Source organism: Aquarana catesbeiana, linkage group LG02 (assembly GCF_042186555.1).
Source record: "Aquarana catesbeiana isolate 2022-GZ linkage group LG02, ASM4218655v1, whole genome shotgun sequence".
Taxonomy (NCBI): Eukaryota; Metazoa; Chordata; class Amphibia; order Anura; family Ranidae; genus Aquarana; species Aquarana catesbeiana.
This window is the reverse complement of record NC_133325.1, coordinates 768,228,765-768,243,480: the sequence shown is the minus strand read 5'-3', so window position 1 is coordinate 768,243,480 and position 14,716 is coordinate 768,228,765. Positions and strand designations below refer to the sequence as shown.

General features: G+C 44.8%; 2 protein-coding genes across 2 annotated transcripts in view; both read left to right on the top strand.

Annotated features, from left to right (window-relative positions):
• Positions 1-4,047, top strand: part of LOC141127726 (uncharacterized) — a 49,841-nt gene extending 45,794 nt beyond the window's left edge. Inside the window, exons 12-13 of the mRNA XM_073614474.1 lie at positions 2,869-3,012; positions 3,857-4,047. Of these exons, the coding sequence (XP_073470575.1) occupies positions 2,869-3,012; positions 3,857-4,047 (335 nt within the window). The remainder of the gene's footprint in view (positions 1-2,868; positions 3,013-3,856) is intronic.
• Positions 4,048-4,219: 172 nt separating this feature from the next.
• LOC141127725 (uncharacterized) overlaps positions 4,220-14,716 on the top strand; it is a 122,115-nt gene continuing 111,618 nt past the window's right edge. Inside the window, exons 1-6 of the mRNA XM_073614473.1 lie at positions 4,220-4,241; positions 6,764-6,907; positions 10,118-10,261; positions 11,106-11,249; positions 13,482-13,625; positions 14,046-14,189. Of these exons, the coding sequence (XP_073470574.1) occupies positions 4,220-4,241; positions 6,764-6,907; positions 10,118-10,261; positions 11,106-11,249; positions 13,482-13,625; positions 14,046-14,189 (742 nt within the window). The remainder of the gene's footprint in view (positions 4,242-6,763; positions 6,908-10,117; positions 10,262-11,105; positions 11,250-13,481; positions 13,626-14,045; positions 14,190-14,716) is intronic.

The window sequence follows — 14,716 nt, the reverse complement described above, 5'->3', positions numbered from 1 at the left end:
AGAAGTCCAAGGGCCTGTAATATGTAGGCACAACCAGGAGAGGAAGCCGTTCACCACTGAATGTAAAAAACACTGCAGGCTGTGTGTGAGCAGGTCAGGCCAGCTGTTGCCCTATGAACCTTGCCACTTAGGGGCTGCTCGGGAGTATTACGATAATTGCTTCATACACTTTAATAAATTCAGGGTGTATTATCCTCTGTCAGCTCTAAGGCCACAATGCGCTTACAGCATCACACCCTTCCCCAAGGACCATGCCTTCCTCTTCACTACTTCAGCTGGTGACATGGTCTTTTCCTGCCTGTACCGACATATGCATTTACAGCATTTTGAGAAAGTTACGCTTAGTATATATTTAACTCCACCAGCTTGACTCACTTTACAATTTACCATTCTATCATGTTCCACCATTAGCTGCACATTAGCTGCACAGGGAAGACACTCTATTTCACTCAGCAAGGCCTTGCACTTTGTGACTCTAGACTCAGTCCCGAGACAGGCCTAGTACCGCAGCGGGCTCCAACATGGGGACCCATTCACTAAGTGGGGCACATGTAGTATCACCTGTTCCCTCACTACCAAGGCCTCTGTTGCCTGCCACCATCACGGCTCTCACTGTTAGCCGGCTGCTCCTCCTTCTGTCCTTCCAGCGCACTAAGTTACACATAACTTCAAGGATGAAAAAGGTTACAGGTGTTGTCAGACATCTCAATCTTTACCACCCGGAGTGTTAAATGTGAACTCACTTTTCTTCTTAACCTGGAGGGCTAAATATAACTTCAGTGCCAGTTCCCAGTTCTTTGTGATACACCATGACTACACTTCACTATATTTCATGATTTTCTCTTCCCAGGAAACTTCCCAGGAAAACTTCTTCTTTAACTAGTTGCCACCCGCCCACCGTCAAATGACAGCGGGGTGGTGCGGCTCTCGTTCTGGGGCGCCGTCACATGACGGCGTCCCAGAACGGCCGCTCTCACGCGCCCACGGGGCTGCGTAGCGTGGTGATCACTGCCGCGCCGTGTTGCTAGGACATGGTGCGACCCGATCTCAGTAAAGAGCCGTGTCCGTGGCTCTTTAATCATGTGATCGGCTGTGTCCAATCACAGCCGGTCACATGTAAACACGGAGATGCCGGTAATCGGCGCTCCTCGCCTCACACTGACAGAGTGTGTGGCGAGGAGAGCCGATCAGCGGCATCTCCTCACAGGAGACATCTACACATGTAATCAGGGCACTGATGATCAGTGCCCTGATTACAATGGCACCACAAATCAGTGCCAGCGATGAGTGCCCACCAGTACCAGGAATCATTGCCCACTACTGCCAGCAATCAGTGCCCATCACTGTCATCAGTGCCCACCACTGTCATCAGTGCCCTGATTACAAAAGTGCCACAAATCAGTGCCAGCGATGAGTGGCCACCAGTGCCAGCAATCATTGCCCACCACTGCCAGTAAACAGTGCCCAACACCGCCCACAAGTGCCACCAATCAGTGCCAATTAGTGATGCCAGTCCATGCTGGCTATCAGTCCTGCCTATCAGTGCTGCCCATCAATGCCCATCACTGCTGTCCATCAATGCCCATCAGTGCCACCCATCTATGCCCATCAGTACCGCCTATCTGTTCCGCCTATCAGTGCCCACCAGTGCCACCTTTCAGTGCCCACCGGTGCTGCATATCAATGCCAATTAGTGCCCATCGGTGCCACCTAAGAGTACCCATCAGTACCACTTATCAGTGCTCATCAGTGCCACATATCAGTGCCACCTATCAGTGCCCATAAGTGCGGAATATTAGTGCCTCCTTATCAGTGCCACCCAACCAGTGCTCATAAGTGCCACCTAATCAATGCCCACCAGTTCAGCCTATCAGTGCCGCCTCATCAGTGCACATCAGTGAAGAAGAAAAATTACTGGATTACAAAATTTACTGACAGAAACTAAATAAAAAAAATGTTTTCACATTTTTTTTTTAAGTAAAGAATAAAAAACCCAGCAGTGATTAAATACCACCAAAAGAAAGCTCTATTTGTGTGAAGAAAATGATAAAAATTTCATCTGGGTACAGTGTAGCATGACCGCACAATTGCCATTCAAAATGCAACAGCGCTAAAAGCTGAAAAATGTCCTGGGCAGGAAGGGGGTGTAAGTGCCCTGTAGGCAAGTGGTTAACAAAACTCTGTTTACTGAATATGAATAAAGTATATTTGAGGTAGCACATCAGTACATGTACTTCACATGCATGTCTGAATAAAACGTAATACACCCGAAGGGCTGTGCATATTTTTAGCTGTGCGTTTGGCTGTACTGTTGCATAATGGTGCTGCTGATTTGTGGTGATGTTCATACCAGAATAGTTAGGGAGTTAGGAAGGATAAAGTCCATTGCTGTGGCTGCTCTAGGTAACGGGTCCTGTTGGAGGGGCATGGGGACAGTGAAACAGATTACATAGTACACCGTCCTCTCTGCACAGCTCCCACTATGGATGGCCCCAGACTGGGTTCCCCTGTATTTATTCCCTACTAAAAGGGAAGTGATATACATACAGGGAAAGCCATGTCACAAAATATATCAACCCCCTACATGCACCAGCCAAGACTTAAAGGTAAACTTACAAAAATGCAGCTTAACAGCAAAAACATTCTACCAAGTAAGCACCTCTTTACATGCGCTCTCATGGATCTCATCTGAGGGAGGGTGGGATAGTTTAGGTCTGGGCAAAGAGGCTAAAAGTGTATTTATTCTTTAAGTCACACATTTGGAGAAAAATTTCCTCATGGTTCCTCACCAGGGCCAACAATCTGTGCACCCTGTAAAAATTATTAATTACTATTTCAAAAATAATATTTTTCAATTATTCTTCATAGATAAAGCTCAGTGCTCGGTGAGTCCAGCTGATAGAATAGAGTGCGGATATCCAGGAATTAGTTCTGAGGAATGCCATGACAGAGGATGCTGCTTTGACCCATCTATTCCCGGGGTCAAATGGTGCTTCCGCTCAAACGACTGCAGTAAGGGTTTTTCCTATGCTATAATTTCCATTAATATTATTATAATACGCTATTTTTATAGTGACAACAGTTTCTTCAGCTCTCTATAATAAACACAGTGTAAGTACATGAAATGAGCTTGGTATTAGCCTCTTACAATCCCCTATGTAGCAAAGCTCAGACTGGGAGAGAAAGAAGCAACCCAGAGAGCCAATCATATATGCTAAAGTGGTCATGTGCTAACGAGGAACATGTTGATAGAAGGAGTGTGCAGAGTGACAGAAAGATAATCTCATCACTCTGCTGCTTCTCCTTCTACTGTCCATTCACTGGGGGGAGGGGGTTACTGAAATGCGTCAGAGAAAAATCAGGTCCTCCTTATTGCTACATACAGCAGTGCATGGGGCAGAGCTGTGTACATTTTGGGACTGGATGGACAGAAATACAAACCCTTTGTCAAGTAAAATAGTTTATTTAACTGCCTGGGCTTCAGACTTCAAGAATAAGTGCACGTGTATTCTTATGACTCTCCCCTGACCTAAAGGATCCTACCCTACTTACCGCGACCCAATAGCTGCGACCTCCATTGTTTGTTTACATTCAACAGTGAAAGGAAGAGGGAGCCTATTCATCGCTTAATGTAAACCAATTTGTCCATGCTTATTGGATCTAATCTGAGTAAGGGTGGGATTGTTTAGGTCCGGTCAAGGGGGCAAAAAGTGTACTTTGTCTGAAAGTGTACTTACTATTTAAGTCATGTGGTTCAAAAAATGAGTTCCTCATAGCCCCAAACAACTTTAATGTGCAGCCTGTAAACATTGTTAATTGCTATTTCAAAAATAATATCTTCAATTTTTCTTCATAGATAAGGTTCAGTGCTTGGTGAGTCCAGCTGACAGAACAGACTGCGGATATCCAGGAATTAGTTCTGAAGAATGCCGTTCCAGAGGATGCTGCTTTGACCCATCTATTCCCGGGGTCAAATGGTGCTTCTTCTCCAAAACCTACAGTAAGAGTTATTCATATACTTACAATCTAAAACAGAAGAGCAAGTAATACAGTTGATGTAGAAAATAAAATTCAGCTCTGAGGCAGGATAGGCTTGCCTAAAGAGGTGAGTTTTCAAAGATCACCTAAAGTTGGAGTAGGAGATAGCTGGAGAGATTGGAGTAGGAAGTTCCAGTAGAACAGAGAGGCCTTGAAGAAGTCCTGAGCATAGGGGTTGGTGATGAGAGAACTGGACAGCAACGGTGAAAGGTTTCCTGGTCAAGCCTGCACATTACAGCTCACCTTCAATGGGGCTAATCAACTTCCATCTCCCAGCAAGGAGATGTTCCCATAGAAGTCCAAAGGCCTATAATGTGCAGATACAGCCAGGGGAGGAAGGCATTCACCTTTCAGCCTTAATGCCATAATGCACTTACAGCATCAAACCCTTCCTGAAGGACTGTGTCTTCCTCTTCACTACTTCAGCTGGTGACATGGTCTGTTCCTACCTGTCTGTGCACATGACTTTGTAGCATTTTGAGAAAGCAACACTTAGGAAATAATTAACTCCACCACCTTCACTCACATCTTTACAATTTATCATGTTATTATGTTCCACCATTAGCTGCACAGGGAAGGCACTGTATTTCACACAGCAAGGCCATCCACTTTGTGACTCCAGGCTTGGTCCCTAGGCAAGCCTTGTAGCCCAGTGGGCTCCAATTTGGAAACCCAGTTATTAAGTGAGGAACATAAAGTATCAACTGTTCCCTCACTACCAGGTTACACTTGTTGCCAGACATCTCAGTCTTTACAACCCTTAAATGTGAACTCGCAATTCTTCTAAACCCAGAGGGTTAAAGAGACAGTAACTTCACTCCCAGTTTTTTGTGATACACTATAACTACACTTCACTACATTTTATGATAGTAGTTGCCCCACAGCCAGACACAAAGTCACATTCACTCCTTTGTCAGTCTAGAGGTATGCTTGTCTGATGTTTTATTGTAGAACCTGAACTTGGATAGGTTCAGGGTAACTGTGGGACACTCCAATAACTTTGATTGTGAACTTGAGGACACTAAACTATCTCTTAGTAAGATGAGCAAGGGTCCTTGCTTGCAGCAAATGCTTTGACTGAGCCTTCCATGACACCACACACAGTGTCCCCTTTGGATCAAACTGACTCTAGTACAAGAGGGATGGCAAAAGCATACAGTCTCAAGGATCTCTCACACCAGCCTGTACTCACTAAGGTCTTTGGATAATTGGTTGCCTCCTTCCAATACCTCTTAGACTAGATCCCCAGGCGAAAATTCCCTCAGTCAGCTTCAGCAAACTTTCAGTAGAATAGGCCACCAGCTAGCCTAGCTGGGACCTCGATGAAACGCAGACAAATGGCAGGCTTGCCTAGGGAGCAGACAGACCTCCCCCCCCCCAGCTGTGATCTCCTCCGCGGGAACAGGATGATTGAGTATTTATACACACATCCAACCACCATTTGGGCACTTCTCCACAAGGATTGACCAGGCCTGCATAAATATCCAGCTGCTGCTTACACTCTCCCAGCACACTATCTTCCAGAACCTTTCCAGACAGATAGGGGGAAACAGTCAACCCTGCAGCCAGTGAAACACAGAACAGACCAAAACAATCACATCCACACTGATTTCAGTGAGCGAGAACTAAATTTACTTAACCTAGAACCTATCTCAGAGGGTGCTACACACTTATGTCGTGTACACACGAGCTGACTTTGGACGGACTGAACTCCGAAGGACTTTTCGACGGAGTTCCGACGGAACGGACTTGCCTACACATGATCACACCAAAGTGATGACGTATGACCAGACTAGAATAAGGAAGTTCATAGCCAGTAGCCAATAGCTGCCCTTGCGTCGTTTTTCATCCGTCGGACTAGCATACAGACGAACGGATTTTTCAATAGGACTCAAGTCCGTCGGAAAGATTTGAAACATGTTCTATTTCTAAAGTCCATCTGATTTTTCGACAGCAAAGGTCCAATGAAGCCCACACACGATCGAATTGTCCGGCGGATTCGTTCCGTCGGACCTTTGCTTTGCTGTTGAAAAGTCCGGTCGTGTGTACACGGCAATATTGTTTAGGTCACACATTTGGAGGAAAATGTCCTCATAGTTCCTCATAAAAGCCAAAAACTTCTATGTGCAGCCTGTAAACATTATTTATTGCTATTTCAATAAAAAAATGTTTCAATTCTTCATAGATAAGGCTCAGTGCTCGGTTATTCCGGCTGACAGAAAAGAATGCGGATATCCAGGAATTAGTTCCAAAGAATGCCTTTCCAGAGGATGCTGCTTTGACTCATCTATTCCCGGGGTCAAATGGTGCTTCCACAAAAAGATCTGCAGTAAGAGTTTTTCCTATGGTGTAATTTCCATTATTATTATTATTATTATTATTATTATACACTACTTTTATAGTGGCAACAATTTCTGCAGATCTCTACAATAAAAACAAGGTAAGTACACAGTCCCTTATGTAGCAGAGCTCAGACTGGCAGAGAAAGAAGCATTCCAAAGAGCCAGTCATATATGCTACAGAGATCATGTGCTATATGAGTGAGGGTGGGATTGTTTAGGTCAAATCAAAAGGCCAAAAAGTGCACTCTGTCTGAAAGTGCAATTCCTCTTTAAGTCGTTTGGTTAAAAAATTAGGAGTTCTTCATAAGCGCTGAAAACTATTATGTGCAGCCTGTAAGAATTATTGTTATTTCAAAAATAATATTTTCAGTTATTCTTTGTAGATACGGCTCAGTGCTCGGTGAGTCCAGCTGACAGAACAGACTGCGGATATCCAGGAATTAGTTCCGAAGAATGCCAATCCAGAGGATGTTGCTTCAACTCATCTATTCCTGGGGTCAAATGGTGCTTCTTCCCCAACAACTACAGTAAGGGTTATGTCTATGCTTACAAGCTAAAAGGGAAGGGCAAGTGATACAAAGAGATAATAACTGTGGGGGGATCAGTTGATGGAGAAAATACAATTCAGCTCTGAGGCAGGATAGGCTGCACTAATAAGGTGAGTTTTCAAAGATCATCTAAAGATGGAGTAGGAGATAGCTGGAGAGGTTGGAAGTTCCAAAGGAAGAGAGATGCCTTAAAGTCCTGAACATTCGAATAAGTGATGAGGGAGCTAGAGAGCAGCGGTGAAAGGCTTCCTGGTTGTGTCTGCACAGCTCCACCTCTATGGGGCTCATCTACTGTCAACCCCCAGTAAGGAGATGGTCCCAAAGAAGTCCAAGGGCCTGTAATATGTAGGCACAGCCAGGAGAGGAAGCCATTCACCACTGCATGTAAACAAACTCTGCAGGCTGTGTGTGAGCAGGTCAGGCCATCTGTAGCCCCATGATCCTTACCCCCTAGAGGCCGCTAGGTAGTATCACGATAATTGCATTATACTCTTCAATAAATTTGGTGTGTCTTTTCCACTGTCAGCCCTAAGGCCACAATGCACTTACAGCATCACACCCTTCCCCAAGGACCATGCCTTCCTATTCACTACTTCAGCTGGTGACACGGTCTGTTCCTGCCTGTCCCGACACATGACTTCATAGCATTTTCAGAAAGTAATTCTTAGTATATACTTAACTCCACTAGCTTGGCTGACTTCTTAACAATTTACCATTCTACCATGTTCCACCTTTAGCTGCACAGGAAAGGCACTCTATTTCACTCAGTCTTGCACTTTGTGACTCTAGACTCGGTCCCGAGACAGGCCTAATACCACAGCGGGCTCCAACATGGAGACCCATTCACTAAGTGGGGCACATGTAGTATCACCTGTTCCCTCACTACCAAGGCCTCTGTTTTCTGCCACCATCACGGCTCTCACTGTTAGCTGGCTGCTCCTCCTTCTGTCCTTCCAGCACACTAAGTTACACATAACTTCAAGGATGAAAAAGGTTACAGGGGTTGCCAGACATCTCAGTCTTTACCACCCGGAGTGTTAAATGTGAACTCACTTTTTTTCTTAACCTGGAGGGCTAAATATAACTTCAGTGCCAGTTCCCAGTTCTTTGTGATACACCATGACTACACTTCACTATATTTCATGATTTTCTCCTCCCAGGAAATGACAAGACAACTTCTTCTTTAACTAGTTGCCACCCGCCCACCGTCAAATGACAGCGGGGTGGTGCGGCTCACGTTTTGGGGCGCCGTCATATGACGGCGTCCCAGAACGGCCACTCTCGCGCGCCCACGGGGGTGCGCAGCGTGGGGATCGCTGCCGCGTCGTGTTGCTAGGACATGGTGCGACCCGATCTCAGTAAAGAGCCGTGTCCGCGGCTCTTTAACCATGTGATCGGCTGTGTCCAATCACAGCCGGTCACATGTAAACACAGAGATGCCGGTAATCGGCACTCCTCGCCTCACACTGACAGAGTGTGTGGCGAGGAGAGCCGATCAGCTGCATCTTCTCACAGGAGACATCTACACATGTAATCAGGGCACTGATGATCAGTGCCCTGATTACAATAGCACCACAAATCAGTGCCAGCGATGAGTGCCCACCAGTGCCAGGAATCATTGCCCACTACTGCCAGCAATCAGTGCCCATCACTTTCATCAGTGCCCACCACTGTCATCAGTGCCCTGATTACAAAAGCGCCACAAATCAGTGCCAGCGATGAGTGCCCACCAGTGCCAGCAATCATTGTCCACCACTGCCAGCAATCAGTGCCCACCACTGCCCACAAGTGCCACCAATCAGTGCCAATTAGTGATGCCAGTCCATGTTGGCTATCAGTCCTGCCTATCAGTGCTGCCCATCAATGCCCATCACTGCTGTCCATCAATGCCCATCAGTGCCACCCATCAATGCCCATCAGTACCGCCTATCCATGCTGCCTATCAGTGCCCACCAGTGCCGCCTTTCAGTGCCCACTGGTGCTGCCTATCAGAGCCAATTAGTGCCCATCGGTGCCACCTAAGAGTACCCATCAGTACCGCCTATCAGTGCTCATCAGTGCCACATATCAGTGCCACCTATCAGTGCCCATAAGTGCGGAATATTAGTGCCTCCTTATCAGTGCCACCTAACCAGTGCTCATAAGTGCCACCTAATCAATGCCCACCAGTTCAGCCTATCAGTGCCAATCAGTGCCGCCTCATCAGTGCACATCAATGAAGGAGAAAAATTACTTAATTACAAAATTTACTGACAGAAACTAAGTAAAAAAAAATTTTTTCACATTTTTTTTTTCAGTAAAAAATAAAAAAACCCAGCAGTGATTAAATACCACCAAAAGAAAGCTCTATTTGTGTGAAGAAAATGATAAAAATTTCATCTGGGTACAGTGTAGCATGACCGAGCAATTGTCATTCAAAACGCGACAGCGCTAAAAGCTGAAAAATTGCCTGTGCAGGAAGGGGGTGTAAGTGCCCTGTAGGCAAGTGGTTAACAAAAAAACTGTTTACTGAATATGAATAAAGTATATTTGAGGTAGCACATCAGTACATCTACTTCACATGCATGTCTGTATAAAACGTAATACACCCGAAGGGCTGTGCATATTTTTAGCTGTGCGTTTGGCTGTACTGTTGCATAGTGGTGCTGCTGATTTGTGGTGATGTTCATACCAGAATAGTTAGGGAGTTAGGAAGGATATAGTCCATTGCTGTGGCTGCTCTAGGTAACGGGTCCTGTTGGAGGGGCATGGGGACAGTGAAACAGATTACATCGTACACCGTCCTCTCTGCACAGCTCCCACTATGGATGGCCCCAGACTGGGTTCCCCTGTATTTATGCCCTACTAAAAGGGAAGTGATATACATACAGGGGAAGCCATGTTACAAAATATATCAACCCCCTACATGCACAAGCCAAGACTTAAAGGTAAACTTACAAAAATGCAACTTAACAGCAAAAACATTCTACCAAGTAAGCACCTCATTACATGCGCTCTCATGGATCTAATCTGAGGGAGGGTGGGATAGTTTAGGTCTGGGCAAAGAGGCTAAAAGTGTATTTATTCTTTAAGTCACACATTTGGAGAAAAATGTCCTCATAGTTCCTCATCAGGGCCAACAATCTGTGCACCCTGTAAAAATTATTAATTACTATTTCAAAAATAATATTTTTCAATTATTCTTCATAGATGAGGCTCAGTGCTCGGTGAGTCCGGCTGATAGAATAGAGTGCGGATATCCAGGAATTAGTTCTGAGGAATGCCATGACAGAGGATGCTGCTTTGACCCATCTATTCCCGGGGTCAAATGGTGCTTCCGCTCAAACGACTACAGTAAGGGTTTTTCCTGTGCTATCATTTCCATTAATATTATTATAATACACTATTTTTATAGTGACAACAGTTTCTTCAGCTCTCTATAATAAACACAGTGTAAGTACATGAAATTAGCTTGGTATTAGCCTCTTACAATCCCCTATGTAGTAAAGCTCAGACTGGGAGAGAAAGAAGCAACCCAGAGAGCCAATCATATATGCTAAAGTGGTCATGTGCTAACGAGGAACATGTTGATAGAAGAAGTGTGCAGAGTAACAGAAAGATAATCTCATCAGTCTGCTGCTTCTCCTTCTACTGTCCATTCACTGGGGGGAGGGGGTTACTGAAATGCGGGCAGAGAAAAATCAGGTCCTCCTTATTGCTACATACAGCAGTGCATGGGGCAGAGCTGTGTAAATTTTGGGACTGGATGGACAGAAATACAAACCCTTTGTCAAGTAAAATAGTTTATTTAACTGCCTGGGCTTCAGACTTCAAGAATAAGTGCACGTATTCTTATGACTCTCCCCTGACCTAAAGGATCCTACCCTACTTACCGCGACCCAATAGCTGCGACCTCCATTGTTTGTTTACATTCAACAGTGAAAGGAAGAGGGAGCCTATTCATCGCTTAATGTAAACCAATTTGTCCATGCTTATTGGATCTAATCTGAGTAAGGGTGGGATTGTTTAGGTCCGGTCAAGGGGGCAAAAAGTGTACTTTGTCTGAAAGTGTACTTACTATTTAAGTCATGTGGTTCAAAAAAATGAGTTCCTCATAGCCCCAAACAACTTTAATGTGCAGCCTGTAAACATTGTTAATTGCTATTTCAAAAATAATATCTTCAATTTTTCTTCATAGATAAGGTTCAGTGCTCGGTGAGTCCAGCTGACAGAACAGACTGCGGATATCCAGGAATTAGTTCTGAAGAATGCCGTTCCAGAGGATGCTGCTTTGACCCATCTATTCCCGGGGTCAAATGGTGCTTCTTCTCCAAAACCTACAGTAAGAGTTATTCATATACTTACAATCTAAAACAGAAGAGCAAGTAATACAGTTGATGTAGAAAATAAAATTCAGCTCTGAGGCAGGATAGGCTTGCCTAAAGAGGTGAGTTTTCAAAGATCATCTAAAGTTGGAGTAGGAGATAGCTGGAGAGATTGGGATAGGAAGTTCCAGTAGAACAGAGAGGCCATGAAGAAGTCCTGAGCATAGGGGTTGGTGATGAGAGAACTGGACAGCAACGGTGAAAGGTTTCCTGGTCAAGCCTGCACATTACAGCTCCCCTTCGATGGGGCTAATCAACTTCCATCTCCCAGCAAGGAGATGTTCCCATAGAAGTCCAAGGGCCTATAATGTGCAGATACAGCCAGGGGAGGAAGCCATTCACCTTTCAGCCTTAATGCCACAATGCGCTTACAGCATCAAACCCTTCCTGAAGGACTGTGTCTTCCATTTCACTACTTCAGCTGGTGACATGGTCTGTTCCTACCTGTCTGTGCACATGACTTTGTAGCATTTTGAGAAAGCAACACTTAGGAAATACTTAACTCCACCACCTTGACTCACATCTTTACAATGTATCATGTTATTATGTTCCACCATTAGCTGCACAGGAAAGGCACTGTATTTCACACAGCAAGGCCATCCACTTTGTGACTCCAGGCTTGGTCCCTAGGCAAGCCTTGTAGCCCAGTGGGCTCCAATTTGGAAACCCAGTTATTAAGTGAGGAACATAAAGTATCAACTGTTCCCTCACTACCAGGTTACACTTGTTGCCAGACATCTCAGTCTTTACAACCCTTAAATGTGAACTCGCAATTCTTCTAAACCCAGAGGGTTAAAGAGACAGTAACTTCACTCCCAGTTTTTTGTGATACACTATAACTACACTTCACTACATTTTATGATAGTAGTTGCCCCACAGCCAGACACAAAGTCACATTCACTCCTTTGTCAGTCTAGAGGTATGCTTGTCTGATGCTTTATTGTAGAACCTGAACTTGGATAGGTTCAGGGTAACTGTGGGACACTCCAATAACTTTGATTGTGAACTTTAGGACACTAAACTATCTCTTAGTAAGATGAGCAAGGGTCCTTGCTTGCAGCAAATGCTTTGACTGAGCCTTCCATGACACCACACACAGTGTCCCCTTTGGATCAAACTGACCCTAGTACAAGAGGGATGGCAAAAGCATACAGTCTCAAGGATCTCTCACACCAGCCTGTACTCACTAAGGTCTTTGAATAATTGGTTGCCTCCTTCCAATACCCCTTAGACTAGATCCCCAGGCGAAAATTCCCTCAGTCAGCTTCAGCAAACTTTCAGTAGAATAGGCCACCAGCTAGCCTAGCTGGGACCTCGATGAAACGCAGACAAATGGCAGGCTTGCCTAGGGAGCAGACAGACCCCCCCCCCCAGCTGTGATCTCCTCCGCGGGAACAGGATGATTGAGTATTTATACACACATCCAACCACCATTTGGGCACTTCTCCACAAGGATTGACCAGGCCTGCATAAATATCCAGCTGCTGCTTACACTCTCCCAGCACACTATCTTCCAGAACCTTTCCAGACAGATAGGGGGAAACAGTCAACCCTGCAGCCAGTGAAACACAGAACAGACCAAAACAATCACATCCACACTGATTTCAGTGAGCGAGAACTAAATTTACTTAACCTAGAACCTATCTCAGAGGGTGCTACACACTTATGCCGTGTACACACGAGCTGACTTTCGACGGACTGAACTCCGAAGGACTTTTCGACGGAGTTCCGACGGAACGGACTTGCCTACACATGATCACACCAAAGTCCGACTGATTCGACTGTGATGACGTATGACCAGACTAGAATAAGGAAGTTCATAGCCAGTAGCCAATAGCTGCCCTTGTGTCGTTTTTCGTCCGTCGGACTAGCATACAGACGAACAGATTTTTCGATAGGACTTGAGTCCGTCGGAAAGATTTGAAACATGTTCTATTTCTAAAGTCCGTCTGATTTTTTGACAGCAAAGGTCCAATGATGCCCACACACGATCGAATTGTCCGGCGGATTCATTCCGTCGGACCTTTGCTGTCGAAAAGTCCAGTCGTGTGTACACGGCATTATTGTTTAGGTCACTCAATTGGAGGAAAATGTCCTCATAGTTCCTCATAAAAGCCAAAAACTTCTATGTGCAGCCTGTAAACATTATTTATTGCTATTTCAATAAAAAATGTTTCAATTCTTCATAGATAAGGCTCAGTGCTCGGTTATTCCGGCTGACAGAAAAGAATGTGGATATCCAGGAATTAGTTCCAAAGAATGCCTTTCCAGAGGATGCTGCTTTGACTCATCTATTCCCGGGGTCAAATGGTGCTTCCACAAAAAGATCTGCAGTAAGGCTTTTTCTTATGCTGTAATTTCTATTATTATTATTATTATTATTATTATACACTACTTTTATAGTGTCAACAGTTTCTGCAGCTCTCTACAATAAGAACAAGGTAAGTACCTGAATTCAACTTGATATTAGCCTCTCACTGTACCTTATGTACCAGAGCTCAGACTGGCAGAGAAAGAAGCATTCCAAAGAGCCAGTCATATATGCTACAGAGATCATGTGCTATATGAGTGAGGGTGGGATTGTTTAGGTCAAATCAAAAGGCCAAAAAGTGCACTCTGTCTGAAAGTGCAATTCCTCTTTAAGTCGTTTGGTTAAAAAATGAGGAGTTCTTCATAAGCGCTGAAAACTATTATGTGCAGCCTGTAAGCATTATTGTTATTTCAAAAATAATATTTTCAGTTATTCTTTGTAGATACGGCTCAATGCTCGGTGAGTCCAGCTGACAGAACAGACTGTGGATATCCAGGAATTAGTTCCGAAGAATGCCAATCCAGAGGATGTTGCTTCAACTCATCTATTCCCGGGGTCAAATGGTGCTTCTTCCCCAACAACTACAGTAAGGGTTATTTCTATGCTTACAAGCTAAAAGGGAAGGGCAAGTGATACAAAGATAAAAACTGTGGGGGGTCAGTTGATGGAGAAAATACAATTCAGCTCTGAGGCAGGATAGGCTGCACTAATAAGGTGAGTTTTTTAAAGGTCATCTAAAGATGGAGTAGGAGATAGCTGGAGAGGTTGGAAGTTCCAAAGGAAGAGAGATGCCTTGAAGTCCTGAACATTGGAATAAGTGATGAGGGAGCTAGAGAGCAGCGGTGAAAGGCTTCCTGGTTGTGTCTGCACAGCTCCATCTCCATGGGGCTCATCTACTGCCATCCCCCAGTAAGGAGATGGTCCCAAAGAAGTCCAAGGGCCTGTAATATGTAGGCACAGCCAGGAGAGGAAGCCATTCACCACTGAATGTAAACAAACTCTGCATGCTGTGTGTGAGCAGGTCAGGCCAGCTGTAGCCCCATGATCCTTACCCCCTAGAGGCCACTAGGTAGTATCACGATAATTGCATTATACTCTTCAATAAATTTGGTG